This window comes from Malaclemys terrapin, chromosome 14, assembly GCF_027887155.1.
Source record: "Malaclemys terrapin pileata isolate rMalTer1 chromosome 14, rMalTer1.hap1, whole genome shotgun sequence".
NCBI lineage: Eukaryota > Metazoa > Chordata > Testudines > Emydidae > Malaclemys > Malaclemys terrapin.
This window is the reverse complement of record NC_071518.1, coordinates 31,967,271-31,984,202: the sequence shown is the minus strand read 5'-3', so window position 1 is coordinate 31,984,202 and position 16,932 is coordinate 31,967,271. Positions and strand designations below refer to the sequence as shown.

The following is a 16,932-nucleotide window of genomic DNA, read 5'->3' as shown; positions in this document are numbered from 1 at the left end:
CAACCAGGCCTCGTCTCAGCCCGCTTGCTGGGCAACCGCCTTTTCAGTCGTTCTCCTGTTACTTCACTGAAGGCTTTTCTTGGAAGCTCACCACACTTGGGTAACGCAAGCTGGCAAGGGCATAACCCTGTTATTCACAGCTCTCTCACCACACTGACCTGACCACCGAAGCTGCCAGTGTCTCCAATTACATCACTAAAAGCCTTTTGGTCTGATGTGTTGCCATTTGACAGAAGCCCTAAATACATAGGCCGGAGTCTCTATTCCATTGCACCTATTTTGTGCTGGCCTCACTCCACTGACATTAATGAAGTTTCCTCTCCCCAATATTCCCATGTATCAGGCATTAGTCTTTCTTCATCAGTAAAGACTCAGTTTGAGAAAACTTGTGAACAAAAAAAAATGCCGCATAGGGCCCCCATCAGTTTGACTCTGACACACAGGAATGTGAACAGTGATTGCAAAGAACTGAAACATGTCTCTATTGTATACTTAAATATAAAATACTATAGGGGAAGCAATTCTTGTGCTATTTCTGGGCTACTGTAATCAAGTGGTACTAAAATCAGCATGAACGCTCTGGATTTTGTGAGACTTCAGTTTTGTGGACCAAACAGGGCTGGTAAGAATCTGAAATTTTGAGTGCTCATCCATACTGCACAGAATCTCTCATCCTTCTGAGGTTGACCCATCATTAACTTAAGCGAAGAAAACAAGCTCTCCTCAGAGAGCTCAGCTATTCCATGAACTGTTCCCTTTGATTCCAAATGCCATCTCCCAAAAGATTGAACATGTGACTATATTTATTCAAAATTATATAGCCCTCTACAGCTTGTTGGTTAAAATGCCAGAGGTTCCTTATGAAACCCAGGCTCTTTCTGTGTGAAGTAAAATTAAGAAATCAAACCGAATCAAGTCTGGCTGTTCAGATCTAGATTTTGGAACTCCCAAAAGCTAAGGATGTTTGGATTAAGGGCCTCAGTTCAACCCATAAAAGTAAATAGAGACTAAGTGTGAAGTTCAGATGGCATGTCCCAATTCATCTGTAGTGTCTAGGAGTATTAGAATAGTCCACCCTCTGCAAATAACCTTTGAAGACATTCGAAAACCTAGCAGAGATTTATAAATTAACAGTATAATATCATTCCATTCACTTCAGTGGACCTGTGCCAATTCACATCCGCTAAGGATCTGACCCAATATTTCCTGGTTCTACTACTGATAGTTTAAATTCAGAAATAATTTTTTGTCCCCTAGCAATTCTCTTGTAACAGATAAATTAAGGGTGTATGTGTATGCACACACACACACCTTTGTGAAATCTGACATAGCCTGTACAAACCAAGTGAAAACTAGGGCATCGTTTGCCAGAAAGGCTCATTGGAGTGCTTGCTTGAGGGTAGGTCACTCCAATACTGAGGATTAATGGAAGGAAGAAAACCAAGAGCATATGTAAAAATAGAAACTATACCCCATCGTCCAAAATTAATCATAATGTCCGCTTCTCCATCATTAATTCGGGAAAATGTCAGTGGTGTGACATCACTCCAGACTTTAAAGGCTCGGGCAAAGGCATCGTCTACTGTTTCGGAGTCCAAATCCGGTGTATACCCTAAAATCCTTAATGGTAAAAGGGGAAAAAAATCAGTTTCAAAAGTTAAACACCACATACATGTGCTGATTGTTACAGCTTGCTGTTTAAAGTGTTGAAAGTGCCAGTGAAAGTAACTCCTTTGGTAAAGGGAGGTGCCCACTGTGCAAAAAAGATCAGGACATTCCCAAGACTCAGGGATATTGAGACTTTGTTGGGGCCATTCTCTAATTGAAGTGTAATTATCTGCCAGAGAGTTACTGATATTTCCTTGAAGAATGAGGACACTGCAGGAAGCAGCATACTACATAAGTGGTAATTTGACCAGAGTCTGTATTACTTATATTTTAATGCACTCTGAACTAAGTATATGTATTGTATGTCAGAGTTGGCATACAGGAAGAGACACACCTAACAATATTTTGCTTCACTGAAATTAAAGATCCTTTCAGTCATATCATCCTGTTAGACATATGTTTACACAAGCACCCACTGAGTCATCAGAATTTTGGGAGCCTCCTAACGACCAGAAGCAATTTGGAGTTCCAAAAATGGGTACTTTGCCCCTTAAGCTTAAAAATCACCTTTTTGTTCTTAGTCATGTTTTGGTTTTGTGTCAAATAAATGATAGTTAATTCCTTGCCAGTATGCCCAGCAACCCTGCCATCAGGGACGTGGTACAGACTGAGAAGAATGAGAAGGGGAGACACAAGCACATAAAATAGAGGGATAGTTCACAAGAGCACCTCTTTCTTCATCTTGATTTATGCTGACTGGGACTTATTCATGGATCTCATTTCAGACAATGATCTTCCTGCTAAAGAAAAGCTTCCAACACTGTGTGGCTTCTTGTGGTTACTGGATCGGCTTTGTGTCTGGGATTACTGCAGTGGGATGATATCATCTGGAGCACATCAGCAAAAGAAGGCCTAAAAATCTACCACAATGTTCTCCAGAGTTCTCTGGGCTACTCAGACTATGAAGGATGCTCTGACCCCCTGACCAAAGAAGGATGAACACAAATAGAAAAACAGCTAGGAGGAATCTGCGAGAATTTCTGATCCCCTCACCAGTCATTAAGAGCATCATCTTGTACAACTGAAGTCAGTGGGAGTTTGGCCATTGATTTAAACAGGAGCTGGTTTGGACCTTCATTCTTTGGCACATTTTCCTTAGTTGCTAAAACCACAATCTATGAAATACATTTGCTGCTTCTTAGACAGAATGCCTCATAGTCATAAATAAAGCTGGTCAAATTGTTTGTGAGGAATATTAATCCTTTCTCCCTCTTTCCCCTACCTTTGCAAGTTATTCATGAACCAGTCTGGATATGTAAGGGCATGTTGTCATTCATAAATATTCACACTTGGGTGAAAAATGTTCAGCCTACAGATTGTTTGAAAACTGTTCACTTCCACTATTGGCTACTCATTATTCCTTAATCCTTTTAGTCTGTTTTAGTACTCATTAGTCACTGACTGGATGAAAAATTTTAAGATTAGACACTAAAGAATAGTAAATAGTGAATAGTTTTAGTAGCTTCTATGGTCTTCATTGCCATAGTTTCTGAACACTGTTGGGTTTATCCCCATAATTATCCGATGCAGTCAGGAATACTATTATCCCTATTGTACAGACAGAGGTGAGATTAAATGATTTGCCCAAAATTACAGAGGAAGTTTGCAGCAGAACAAAATAAAACTCAGATCTCCTGCACTTTAACAACAATTCTCTCCTTGAATTTATGGCACAACTTTTGGATGAATGTTCATTAAACTTTAAATTTTGGGGCTTCACAGACATTTTCCAGTGGTTGTCCAAACACAAATGGATTATAATTTGGGGATCCCTGGTTCAAAGTCTGGAGCTCAGGCCACTAGAAAATTCCTCCATTTCTAAATGCCACATTGAAGCACTTCAATTCTCAAAGCATCCTAGGTTTGTGAAAAAAACAATATTGCTAAGGCATTACCTGTATGTTATCTGATTTTTTTCCCATTTTGGCTTTCTTGGAAAGAAGTTATAATTGGCCACATCTGGATTACCACAGCGGGGCTTCTTCATCGTCTCAATAGTATTTTGATCCAGATCTCCTGTTTCAGGCAGCCCAAAGAATTTCTGCATTTTCTTCAAAGTATCTTTCAGCACGAATAAATTGCAGTTGTCTTTTGGGCACCCATAGTATGTATTCAGGTATTGCTTTAAAAAAGGGGGGAAAAATGCACAGAGAACAGAGGTTTCAAAACTCTGAAACAGGAGAGACATCCCTACAATTATTGACACTGAACGTTAACTTTTATGTCTATACCTTGTAAGGATTTTTTAAAATTACTATGTTAACAACCAACATTCAGATAATCTTCTTAGTTGACACAGACCTCCAGGGACACAAAATGCTGCTAAATTAAGCAATCGTGCCAGTTATTAGAAATATTTCGGAATACATTGTCGTCTTTTTTTCATGAATTGCTTTATAAAAAGCAGAGCACAAAGCATTAAAAATGAACTACAAAGGAAATGATGGGTCCATCTTGTATTGGTTTCTTTATCATCTTTATCATCTGCTTGTTTTATGCTTTAGAGTTTCAGGTTGTGTCTATCCTTTTTTTTTTTCCTGGAAGAGTCTATGGATGATTGAAGAAACCAATGGAACCATATTAATTAAGAGGGAAAGTGCTTTTTATTCAGACTGTTAGAACTGACTGGGGTTTTAGGTTTGTTTTTTGTTAATCTGTTTAACTCAAATTTACTTGAGAAACAGTTGGAAGAAAAGATGTCTCTGCTAAAGCTTCACTTACTGTTCCCCCCCCATACAATTAAATATGAGGAGCACACAATCTACATCTCTGAAACCTCCTCTGAGTCCTCTATCAGAACAAGGAAAGACTAATCTTGACCTTCCTGATATGTCCATGGTAACAAACAGGCCACAAAGTAGTCTTTCTTTAAGAAACAACATTCAGGCTTTGTGATGAATTATAAAGAAACACAAAGGGCAGCACTAACCCATTTTTCCTCCGCACTGTGTTCCTTTACATTGTTCTATAGAAACAACTCTATTTTTATAAATTTGATGCATTCATCAACCCTAGTACGGTTAAAAAACATGAAGAGAACAAAAGGGCATATAAGGTACTGGTTTGCTCCTTTTAACAACGGGAAATAATGTTCAGACACTAGGTGTTCCATTTAAAATGGATGAGGTATGCCTTTTGTGGTCTGTTGTGTCTAATCACTGATGTGCATTATACTCAGTCTGTTTCCTAGCAATCATCCCAGTTAAGAGGTCCTACCATTCATCTGTATGCTGATTAACTGGATACCTCTGTTTAACATAAGTATTAGGCATGCAATTGTTGTTATGATTATCCTTTTAAGGTATGTGTTTTCCTCCCCAAAATGTGCATATGCATAGAATTAACTAACCAACCAACCAAAAACACAAATCCCTATTTTATGCTTCCCTTACCCTAACCCATAATTTAATTGTCTGTCTCACTGTGAGCTTCTTGGGGCAGAGACCATCCTTGTTTGAATGTCTGGAAAGCATATAGCATATTGTGGAAGCTGCCATAAAATAATAATACATAAAACATTGTGTAGCGGTCCTATTCTGAGTTTCAATACTTGATCTTTCATTTCCCCTTTCAAAGTATGCTCCTTCTCCCCCCCCCCCCCCCCCCCGGAGCTTTTAGAAGATTTTAAACTATTTCTAAAACATACAGTGCATGCTATTATAGGATGCAAAGCAAACAGAAGTGGGTACACAAAAAAAGCTGTTAATTTAAATTATAATTAGAGGCCTGGCCTTAACTTCAAAATTTGGATCCAGAGATGGATTTCAAAAGCCCTACCTAATCTTCCTAGCTCAAGGTGTTCAGATCTGGGGGATTGGTCTGGCTTATAACAGAGACTGGACCAGCTATGGGATTTGGATTAGGTACTATGTTCCAATTTGGGAATGGATATCCCTACCAAAGTTTGATGGTGTTCAGATACATATTGAGGATATTGGTTGGGTACATCTGTAACAATAATAATAATGACTAATTGTTATTTAGACCATAACTTTCATCCAAAGATCCCAAATGCCTTGACAAACTAGCTACAAACTAATGGCCCTGATCTCACAAAGTGATCCTTGGGGAACCTTCACTTTTGTGCAGAGACAGACTCCTTGACTTCAGTGGAACTCCATGTTGAAGTCTGTTGTCTGCAAATCCCTTTGCTCGTTCTGAGCGTGTGTATAAAAGGATTATTTCAGCCATCCCTGACACACATTGTAGAATGGAAAGCAGGGTATGTGCTGTATTCAAAAAGCGAAGAACATCCTAAACCAACAGAAAACATGGCAGGTAGAATACAGTTATTGTAGTTGAGTTTTTAGAAAAGATACCAGGGCAAACATCCCCACAACAGTAAAAAGTAGCAAGGGATTTTTAATGACTAAAAGTGGTTAGGGCCTGGACCTCATCTGAAAGCTGGCACGTCCACCAACCCAGCACCCTGTGTCACCGTGCCAAGGAAATAGTTCACTGTTGACTCAGAAGGAAGGTTGCAATATACTAACTGTGCAACAGCTTGGGTTCCTCTGAAGGTGCTTCATTCAAGTACTGACCAGGCTTGACCCTGCTTAGCTATAAGATTTGATGAGACCCCAGTCAGAGGTGGCATTTTTGTTCTGGAGATCATTGTATCAGCATATAAATTAACAAACAAATCTTATGCAAATTCTTCATGCCGTTCTGCCACCATGAGGTTCCTTCTGCCAGAGCATAGTTAATGGGGCCTATTAGCTTCATGTGAAATAGTTCAACACCACATTCTACCCATATCAGCACTTGGGATGGGTTATCCGGATTTTCATATTGGCGTGTAAATATCCTGATCATGCCTCTGTCCTTAACTCTCAACTATGTGCCACGGTCTCAAAACTAGGGTGTACGGGGCAAATGTTTATAGGGAGTCTGAAGGGGCAGGGTGCGTCTGTTCCCATATACTATAGTTTGGGAGGTAGCTGAGCAATAAGAACAGAGGCACAATAAAGGTAAAATATAAATCAGGATAACCCATATCAATCTTCCCTACAATGGAGTTAGGGCTGAAGAGAAATGAACACAGCCAGCTTTTCTATGAGAACAGGCTTTTGAAAGGGGATTTAGTAATGTAAATTATGTCTTGGCCTGAGCTGCAAAATTCACCTCTCTCAAAGTCAAGAGGGAAGTGTGGTACTCTGGGGTTTTGATTCAGGCCATCATAGAAACAGAGTCCAGCTGCAAAATTTTGATCTAGGTTCTGATTCTGAGCCATAAGGTTTCAGATCCAGGGCTCAAGGAAAACCTAGTCATGTAGTATTATCTAGGAATACTACAAGAGAAACCAAGAAGAACTTACACATTAAAGCACCCTGTGATTTTCCTTGGAATATATACAATAAATCAGTTTGCTGAATGAAATGCAGATGAGATGATTACCTTTGTTCAATAAAAGCCTGATTGTGTCTAACAAAATGGAGAGAGTATTTAAGAACAGTTGATGTACCGTTAGAAATATATGACCCATTGTCATACTGCCAAGGTCAGTAAAACCTTTGGTGATTTGTCCTCTGAGAGCCAAGACTGGAAATTGCTATTTTGGGTCAGTTTGCTTGCTTTTGCTAACATCTCCACCCCCTTTTGGAAATTCTCCACCCCTTGTCCCCACACCTCCCTTCTGCCTGGCAAGTTTCCCTGAGATGCACATCAACTCTAAAGAAAGAGGGACCAACTTTCTATCATTTACATGCTAAAATAAGGATAATCTATCTCAATCTTCCTTAAAATGGATTTACTGTTGAAGAAGAGAAATGTCTATAATTTATATGCTAAAATAAGGATAATCTATCTCAATCTCCCCTAAAATGGATTTCCCCATTATATCATTTTAAGAAAGTCCACAGGGTTACAATAAGGTTAGGATAAAATGCTACCTATCCATAAGTTGCTAATGTCACATTCAGAAATCCCAAACTCTTTCCTTTGTTCCAGATTGAATTTGGCTTAGGAAAAGTATACTGCAAAGTTAGAACTAGTCATTATCTTCTTTGAAGCTCAAACCAGCTTTAAGCTATAATTGTCCCTTAAAGCTGTGCTTATGCAATGCATAGTAAACAACATGGAAAACAACATTTTGAAAAGCTGTGTGAACTGCTAACAATAAGTTCAGGTTTATGTAAGTGTTTTCCTATATTTTTCTATTCCATTTTATTTACTTTGAATTTAAATTTATCTATTTCCCCCCTCCCCCCCTTTACCACTTTAGTGAAAGTCACAGAAATTTAATGAAAGTATTTTTCTCCTATGTATTCAGACTTCAGGGGGGGGGGGGGGAAGACACTCAGTGCTGGCTTTAAAAATGTTAAGAGAGGAAACATTATTTGGCTCTAGCTTTTACATCTGAAAGCTGATATCCTTGTTAGCAAGCTCTCCCTTCCAGAGACTCTAGAGAGAAAAGGCTACAGTCATTTCCTAGTCTCAGCTGAAACAAGAAAGAAACATCTGCTATGGAGAACAACAATATAATTCTGAAGCAAAAAACCAAAACTTACCACTGCTAGTTCTTTGTCTGTTTTGGGAGAGTTGTCTCCAGGAAACTTAATGATTGGTGACGGTGCAGCTAAAGTTTGGTGAAAAAAATATAGCTGGAGCAAGAGTACTTTAAAAATGAAGGCAAAAAAGCTAAAAACAATGTGAGTCTTCATTTTGCCTGAACTCGAGTTACCCTCTTTGCAAAGAGATTTCTCCTAACGGACTGTCGGTCACTTTAGCTGCACAGTCCACCCACCAGTTGCTTATCGGAACATCTTTAACTCTCTGCACCGTTTTCCCTTTTGCTTGCTCTAGCAATTCCTTTGTATGTTTAAAACATCCAGATGCGCAGTCTCGAGCTACCACAAGAGGAAGTCTGAAAACCAGTGGAAACATGAGAAAAAGGGCAGTTACCAGATGTGATTTGCTGTGATTTTAAGGTAGCCACAGGCAGATATAGTGATTTACACTGAAAGAGACAAAAGGCCAAATTCTACCCTCATTTAATTACATTCAAGCCCCAGGTTTGCCCAAGTGCAGCTGGGAGCAAAATCTGACCCAAGATTAATTGGTGATGAGGTATCGTATACATGCTTAGTAAATTTTAAAAATAAAAGCCTAAGGATTTTTTTTTAAGGTTTGGTATTTGCATCATTTTGTTCAAACTATTTTCTTGCTCCAAACATGCTTTAGTCCTATGTGTCTCAATACATTACGGTGCATTTTAGTAAACATTTGGGGTGACATTTGGAGTTAGACTGTGAACCAACACAGGAGAGAGAAGTCTTGTTACACTCAGGTGACATGCACCATGGAGCTATGCACACAAGACTCATTGGGACACCCTCCCTGGCATGTACAGAACACATAGTATGTGATATAAATTTTTTATCCACACTCATTTGGGATGACCTGTATAACCTATATGTGGCTTTACCCTCAGTATGCAATGTACATTCTCTCCTTCTCTCAGTACAGTTACAGTCCGGTTGATTTTGCAGATACGAGTGGCAATCTCATGTGGATATTATGAGATCCAGACCTTATCTATGCTAGGGATTTTATCCATCAGTGCAATTGTACCAGTGCCACCTCACTTGGGCACACTCATGGGTACTTTTCATGTTTATCTCATGCACGGTGGGGCCAACTTTCATGGTTTTATCACAAGTCTCATGACATTCAATGATTTTCTTAAAGACCCAGCTCCTGGAGTGATAGGCTTAGGTGTGAATCTCAGCTTTTATTTAAAATAAAAATAATTTTCTAGGCCTTATGTTTGCAGAGTAAAACTTGAAAATGTGACCCAAGTACACCCTAAAGGCTCGAAATAAAAAAAAACCTAAAAGAACCCATAATTTGGTTTAAAAATCACAAGGTTTTTTTTTTAATCTCATGACTTCTGGGGCCTGACTCATGATGCAGAATGCCTGGGTTTGGTAATACTGCATGCATACCGTGTGCACTCTAATCAACATGAAACCACAAAATATGTTCTGTTAAATGTGAAACAGCCCTCAAAGTGTTCACCCGTGTTCTTGTGATCCAAATGGCACCACAGAGATTGCATTGGCATCATACTAATTACAACTGAATGCCATTTTGCAGGATGTCCTGGAACTTGTGCTTTTGCCAAGTGCAGCTGTTTGAAAAAACAGGAATTTGTTCACAAAAAGTTTTTATACTGGACATTTTGTATCTGCTCTACTGCCAAGCCATTGTGCTAACTGCATGCCAACAGAAAGAATAAGGGGCTTTTACCATGTCTATGAACTCAACCTTCTTATAATGGGGCCACAGTTTCAGGGCAACTGCACCTATATTTGCCCTCTGTGGTCCACTAATGGCACCCACTCTCAGGCTTCCTATGGCCAGCTGCCACCTCTCTTGGGCCAAGACTTGCGTCTCTCTCTCCTTACTATACAGGGGCTTTCCAGCTGCATAGTTCCCTGCTTTACACTGTGATATTTCCAGCTGTGCACTTTGTTTTCTCTCCAGAGGTTATGCCCAGTGTATTGTCTGCAGATACAGGTCACCACATAGCACTTCCTAAGCAAGCACATTTATTCTTAAGGTGAAAGCATTATAGAGAGAACATATTAAAACAATAAAAGAACCCGCACACACAATAATAAGCTTGGCAGAGGTCATCTCACCTCCAACCTCAGGCTCTGGAAGATGCCAGTCCTTAAAACCCACGTGGTTTCCCCATAGTTACAAGTTCATAATGGCCTTAGATTCAGAGCCAGAACAAAGGCTGGACAAAGCAGCTGTTTCTTTATACAGCTCACACCTTTGATCTTGGCTGTTGGTAACAGGTGATCAGCAGACAATGACCCATTCTTCGGTGTGTAGCTTCAAAAGGTACGTTTTTGTATAACCAGGGGTGGGGAATTTTCATTAATATCTCCCTGGGTATTCCCCAGGTAATCCACTTCACACTTATTGTCTCCAAAGTCCATTCTGCTCTGGCATATCTTCAGTATAGTCCTTTGAACTCACAGGCCTCACATCACAGCTCCCCCCTAGAAATGTTATGTGCAATCCTGGCCCACAATAATACATAACTTTTGCGTTTAATACACTGGACCCCAAAGATACTTAAACTTAATTCAGTAAGGTCTCCCAAGGATACACAGGAAATTGCCATGTGTGTCGCACTGTGGTCATGGGGTTCTATGTGAAATCAGTAGAAGCAGTTTCTGTCTCAGTGAGCGCTACTGTCATGAAATGAGAAGCGTAGTTTCTTCAGGAAAAAACAAACTTCAGGAGTGAGCCGCCATTGGAGGCATAAGCATAGGAAGAAGTGCTGAACCATCACCAGGGGAAGAGCAGTCCAGAAGCTGTTGCCATGAGGTCTTTGTGGAGCAGGACTGAGGGGAGGAGATCCCTGAATAGCCTGCTAATTTCTGAGAGAGGGTACTGGAGCTCCCCTTTCTATAAAGAGCTCTTCTGAATCTTGATTTGCCCTAATTCCGCTTTGAACAGGGCTTCTCTGACTGTCCAACAATTTACCGAATTCAGGAGATGTCCCCCAGCCATGCTGAGAGGCCCACTTTCCTCGCCACATGCTCCACACCAGTGGCTCTCAAACTTTTTTACTGGTGACCCCTTTCACATAGCAAGCCTCTGAGTGTGACCCCCCCCTTATAAATTAAAAACACTTTTTTATATATTTAACAATATTATAAATGCTGGAGGCAAAGCAGGATTTGGGATGGAGGTCGGCAGCTCTCGGCCCCCCCATGTAATAACTTGTGAGCCCCTTAGGGGTCCTGACCCCCAGTTTGAGAACCCCTGCTCCACACCCTCTTCATTTCATTGCCATGTGCCTTGCAGTTGGTCTGCCACACAGGAGTTACAATGAACAGTTCCCTCCACTGGTCCAGTTTGGAACTACACCTCCCAGTTTAACTTTTCCTTGAACGAAATGCCCACATTCTCCAAGGACATGTCACTAAACTCTGCACAAATACCAATACAAAAAATATGGACCTATTTTCCACAGCCCTATGCTAAATTGAGGAGAGCAGCTTTTGTCTTCTGTTTGTAATGGCAGGTCCTATTTATATCTGGCCTCATGCAGTTATAAAAGAACAACAACTAAGAAATTCCAAGATACATTTGCTAATTTGTCCCTAATTAAGTAGGTGGCAATTTTAGGGTCTGTGATTCGGGATTCTGAGAGCCTTCATCTACTGGTACATTTTGCAATAGGTCGGGTGTTATGGTAGACTTTATTGCATAAGGATTTTCTGACTTTCATGCAATCCTTAACAGTAATTTAATATAGCTTAGTGTATTTCATTTTCTAAGGGTATTGTAATGCCAGCCATTTAAAACGGAATATTTCCTGGTACATTTTAGTTGCCTTCATAACCCTCATTGAAGCACAGTGAGTGCTCAGGCATTCTCATTGCATTTTGATTAATACAGCATCAGAAAGGAATGAAGAAACTCATGAGTGCAATGCGAGATCCCTGCAGTTTGAAAAATCCCTATTGTTTCCCAACTGCACTGACAACAGGTGTTGCTGAAGGTTCCCACTGAAATGAATTCTCTTATATAATCCCTCTTTGAATTAACATGGCAAGAGAGATGTCACAGACTTTGTTCTGAAATGTTGCTTCTGACCTTTGACATTAGTTGAACAGATACATTCCACCACTTCAGCTGGTGAGCTGTTCAGCAACTTATGTTAAATTAGGAACCTTAATAAACAGAAGAATACTGGGTATTTGGAGATGATGCTAATGTTTCAGTGAATGACATTCTTCCTTCTAAGTCAGTATGAAATCAGTAGTGATCCAGAACGGTGTGAAAGGGCACTCTCTATGTTGTAAGAAGGGCCATAAGACAAAAGCCACTTTTGTTGTTAAAAATCCTATCGCAATGCTTTTCAACAGTACAAGTGTTTGCCAAATTCCAACTTGTTTGCTTTTTTCTGGCCTCCTTAAATCCCTATCTAACTTCCTTAGCAAGTGCTCAGACTCGATGATCACAATTGTCCCTTCTGGCCTTGGAACCTATGAATGTGTTGTGGTATTTAAAAGTTGGTGTTCTATGGGCCCACACATTTTAAAAACCAGAACATTAAAATGGTTGCGTTTATAGTAAATAGTTATTTATGGCATCACCCTTCTCTTCTGTAGAGAGGGCCAAACCCATCCCCTTCTTAAAACCACTGGAATCAGTGGGGTAACGCCAGAGATGATCGAATATGGTGAAACATGTTGAGAAGAACAAGGAAACATGATGTTTAGGTGGATGCTCCAGTCTCAGCTCATCCCATTGTGCCTCATTATAAATCGCAAGTAGGGTTCCCCTCCACCCCCTTCTGTGGTTCTTATCCTCTCACCATATTTTTAAAATATGGGAGGCTCCTGGGAAGCAAAGTAATAAAACACTAGTGGTAATATCCTTTTAAGTAAATTATATATTTAGGCTAGTGGGGAGAGTAAATCCTGTATTTCTCTTTTGCTCCTCTCCCCCCACACCAGGTGGCTCCACTTCTCAGATCCAGGGCCCTGGGGCAGATCCTATTCCTCCCAGAAGAAATAGCTCAGAGTGGAGTAAAATATAAGCCACAACGAGGCAGGCAGTGCTGGAAACTGGGTAGATATGTGTGCTGGAGGCTTCTGCTACAGTGGCAGGCCCTCTTCTTTTAGGGGCTGGAGTGGGAAAGCTGCCTACATTGGACTGAGGCTAGGAGGAGAAGCTGTAGGGAGAGGAGGAACATTTGAGACTTTATTTGTAATTGTTACATTGTGTTTAGCTGAGAGATGCTCATTTATAACAGAGATGAGGGCTGTTTATGTTCCTAGGCAGAGAGTGGGCCAGGCATTAGGGGAAAGAGAAGGGAATGCCCTGGAACACAGGGTAAGCTGGTTAGTAGGACAGAGGCTCTCGTACAGCTAGGCAAACAATTGCGGGAAGGCTAGAAAAGCAGCACTAGCAATTCTTTGGCAGCAGAGGAACCTGTAGCAGCCCTGTCCAGCGACACAAGTGAACTGCCTCCTGCCTTGCTAGCTAGCTCCTGGCATGCTTACATTGCTCAACTGTATTCTCTAATGCCCTGCTCCTGGGCTCTTTCCCTGGGGCTGCTACATGGCTCCTTTTGCTGCATGTTGATCATGTTCTATAACTTCTTCTGCTCCTGCTCCCCAGTTCTTCCTCCTTCCCCTGACCAGGTAGAAGGAGCTCAGAAGGACCAGGGTAGTCCAGGAGCCAGAGGAGAAGGCCAGGCATGGATGCTGACTGAGGCAGAGAAGAGAAGTTGACACTCTGTACACCACCTCTTTTTCCACTGCCTAGCACACCAGTGAAAGGGCAGCCAGAATCTAGCACTGACAGGGCCACTAGAGAATTGCCAGCCCCTGTCCAAGCTGCAAATGATCCATCTACCTACCCACTGCTGCTATCTCTATGAGGCCTAATATATGTCTGAAGTCCGCTTTATTCTGAGTGTAACAGGAACAATGCGAGTTCATTGCGGCTGACAAGTGCTGACACAGGAATATTCAACAGAGGAAAACTTAATACTAACAGTTTTTCTGTTCGGGGAGAGCTGTCTCCAGGAGACAATGATTAGCAACAGCAGCTCTAATGTGAGTTTTAAAAAAATAACTGGAGCAAAACCAGTATATACTGAAGCCAAGTGAGCTCATCTAAATACAGTATGTGAATTGCTTGCTGTGTGATAGATAAGGAGTTGATCCTTTCCAGCACATAATAAGCCTTAACGTCTCAGTCCCTTCATTTTCCCTCTTATTTGCAACTCTTTTCTCCCTGCACTGTTACTGGCTCAGGCCATTGCTTTTGTACCGAATATGCCAATAGCCAAATGTACAGCTTCTGACTACCGCACAAGGCAGTCTTTTTTAAACTATTGGAAAGCAGAGGGAAAAGACAATGGTTGTCACCTGATGTGGCTTACAGCATTTAAGGTAGCAACGGCAGTTTTTTTTTTTTTTTTTTCCTTTAGTTTCTGGAATTTAGGTCCAAAGGACAAGAAGCGACGTTAACACATGGAATCAGTTTGTCAGCTTGTCATTGAATTAGAAATGAATTTTTGGCAATTCAATTAATCAAAGGTTAAGGCCTTTTCTATTCTGACTGAAATCCTGGCCCCATCAAAGTCAATGGGATTTTTGCTCTTGACTTCAGCAATGACAAGGTGTCACCCTCTGATTTGATTTATTATCCATTTGCATTCTGTCTAGATTGCTCACCAAGATATTACAGCAATGAACACATAAGAAATCACTAAATAGATAGACTAAAGCTTGGGTGGCCAGAAAGCTGAAAAAGGGGGCCCAGCCAAGGAGGGGCAAAAGATTTATTGTTTGGGTTTGGAGGTGAGCCCAGGAGGGGAGAATGACCATGTGTGTATGAAGCCAAGCCCGGGAGGGGCAAAGGACGGTTTGGTTTAGGACCAAACCCCAGAAGGGGGCTTAACGGTGTCTGACTTGGCCAGAGGACTGAGCCTCAGTAGACCGAGCAAGGGAGTCCAGAGAAGGGACTGACTGGGTCTTAGCCTCGAGACTGGGTAAGTGGCTACCAGAGCAGGTGCCCCAGGAAATACATTTACATGTGGTACCAGAAATGTTGTCTGAATGGCTCCTGGAATAAAGGGAAAGAAGGGATGGACCCTGAAGGAAGAAAAGAGACAGAGAATCAGCATACAAGGAGGACTTTTTTGGTGAGGCTGCCCTTCTTCCTTAGTGTATAGAAGGATAGATATGGACACTGAATTTCATACACCCATTTCTGGGGAGGATTGTGTCTGTAAAGCAGCTCAGTGAAGCTCACAGATTCTCTGAGAAAGAGACAGCAATGGCTATCACACCGAGTAGACAGGAGGGAGCCAAAGGACTGGAGGTTCAGCCAAGGAGATGTTATGGAATGGACAGATGTAATATCTAAGAAGAGCTTCCTTTGGGTGAACTAGGGGGAAAAGACTGAGTTTCTGGGGTGAATCAGGCAAAGAGCCACAGAAACTCTGCCAGTGGCTGAGAGATAGATAAGGCTTAATTGCGCTTGTTGTGGCGAGGTGGGCCCCATAAATTTGTTTTGCCCTTTGAAGAGGTGGACATGCTGAAAGAAGAAATGTAAGGGAAGCAACGGGCACGAATGCCTAGGAAGCAAGTTGCACCACAGCTGTTACTGGAGACAATGAATGTTACAAGTGCTCAGCAAACCCAGCTAGGCAAGGGTATAGGAGAGTGAAACAAAATAATTGTGGTCACTGATGCAAATCTCCCTGAGGTGTCAGTGCCCATGGAAATGCCCCAGGCATGCCTAGAGCTGACAGTGAAGAGCCCACAAGGGGAACCAGGTGATGTGAGGCAGACTCTATTGGCAATCCTAAGTGAACAGCAGTTTGTGGTGGAGGCCTTTTGTGAAACTTGGGAGAATGAAGCTGTGGGTGGGGCACAAATGCAGCCTTGAGAGGAGAGGACATGAGAAGCCTCCTCTCCTTCCCCACAGAGGAGTTGTGAAGAGAACTTGATGCTATGAAAGAGACCAAATGAAGAGCCCAGGAGGAAAAGGAGCAGTTGCTTGTGGAAGTGGACCAGATAAAGAAGGAGCTTGTGAGAATGCAGAATGGTCTGAAATATGGATGGTAACTTGGCCCTGTAAGGTTTAGAGGAAGGGGAGGTATGTGACAGGGCTTAATCCCCATCACCTGCAGGCCAGAGAGAACCTACTTAGGGATGCTCCACGCTGGGAGGTGATTAACTGATTGCCTCCTGGCCTAAGGAGATATAAGTACCTGAAAGAGATCACTTTGGCAGCAGAGAGCTTCCTCTCACTGGGAAAGGGCTTGGAGGAAGGTCTGACGGTGGCATGAGGTAGAGCTATAGAAATAGGGTTAATCCCTCATGGAAAAGAGTCTTGAGCTAGGGTTTGTAAAATCCAGGGAAGGAGGTAGAAATCCATAATGGGTAGAAAATCAGGTCAAAACCCAATTACGTGGCATAGGCATGCCTCTTCCATAGGGATTTTTTTGATGGGTGGAGTTATCTTTAAGTCTCTGTTTCACAGGTTATGTGGTTCCTGTGCCATCATATGGACAAGTGTGATAAAGCAATGGGGAGCTCAAAGCGTGGGTGGAGCTTTTGTTGATAATTGAGATGTTATGCACAGTAGGTCATTTATTTATTAACAGAAGCAACAGCAATCGTGTCTCTACGATGATGACTTAGCATAAGATGACAGGCCCTACTTACAAATGGCCCAGAAGTCCAGTAAATGCAAACGCCTCTTCAATGA

The 16,932-nt window shown here is 41.5% G+C and overlaps 1 protein-coding gene across 1 annotated transcript in view; it reads right to left on the bottom strand.

Moving 5' to 3' along the window:
* Positions 1-8,506, bottom strand: part of MMP2 (matrix metallopeptidase 2) — a 45,584-nt gene extending 37,078 nt beyond the window's left edge. The window contains exons 1-3 of the mRNA XM_054048758.1: positions 8,178-8,506; positions 3,564-3,790; positions 1,472-1,620 (exon numbers count right to left, since the gene is read on the bottom strand). Of these exons, the coding sequence (XP_053904733.1) occupies positions 1,472-1,620; positions 3,564-3,790; positions 8,178-8,330 (529 nt within the window). The 5' untranslated portion in view covers positions 8,331-8,506. The remainder of the gene's footprint in view (positions 1-1,471; positions 1,621-3,563; positions 3,791-8,177) is intronic.
* Between the last annotated feature and the right edge of the window lie 8,426 nt (positions 8,507-16,932).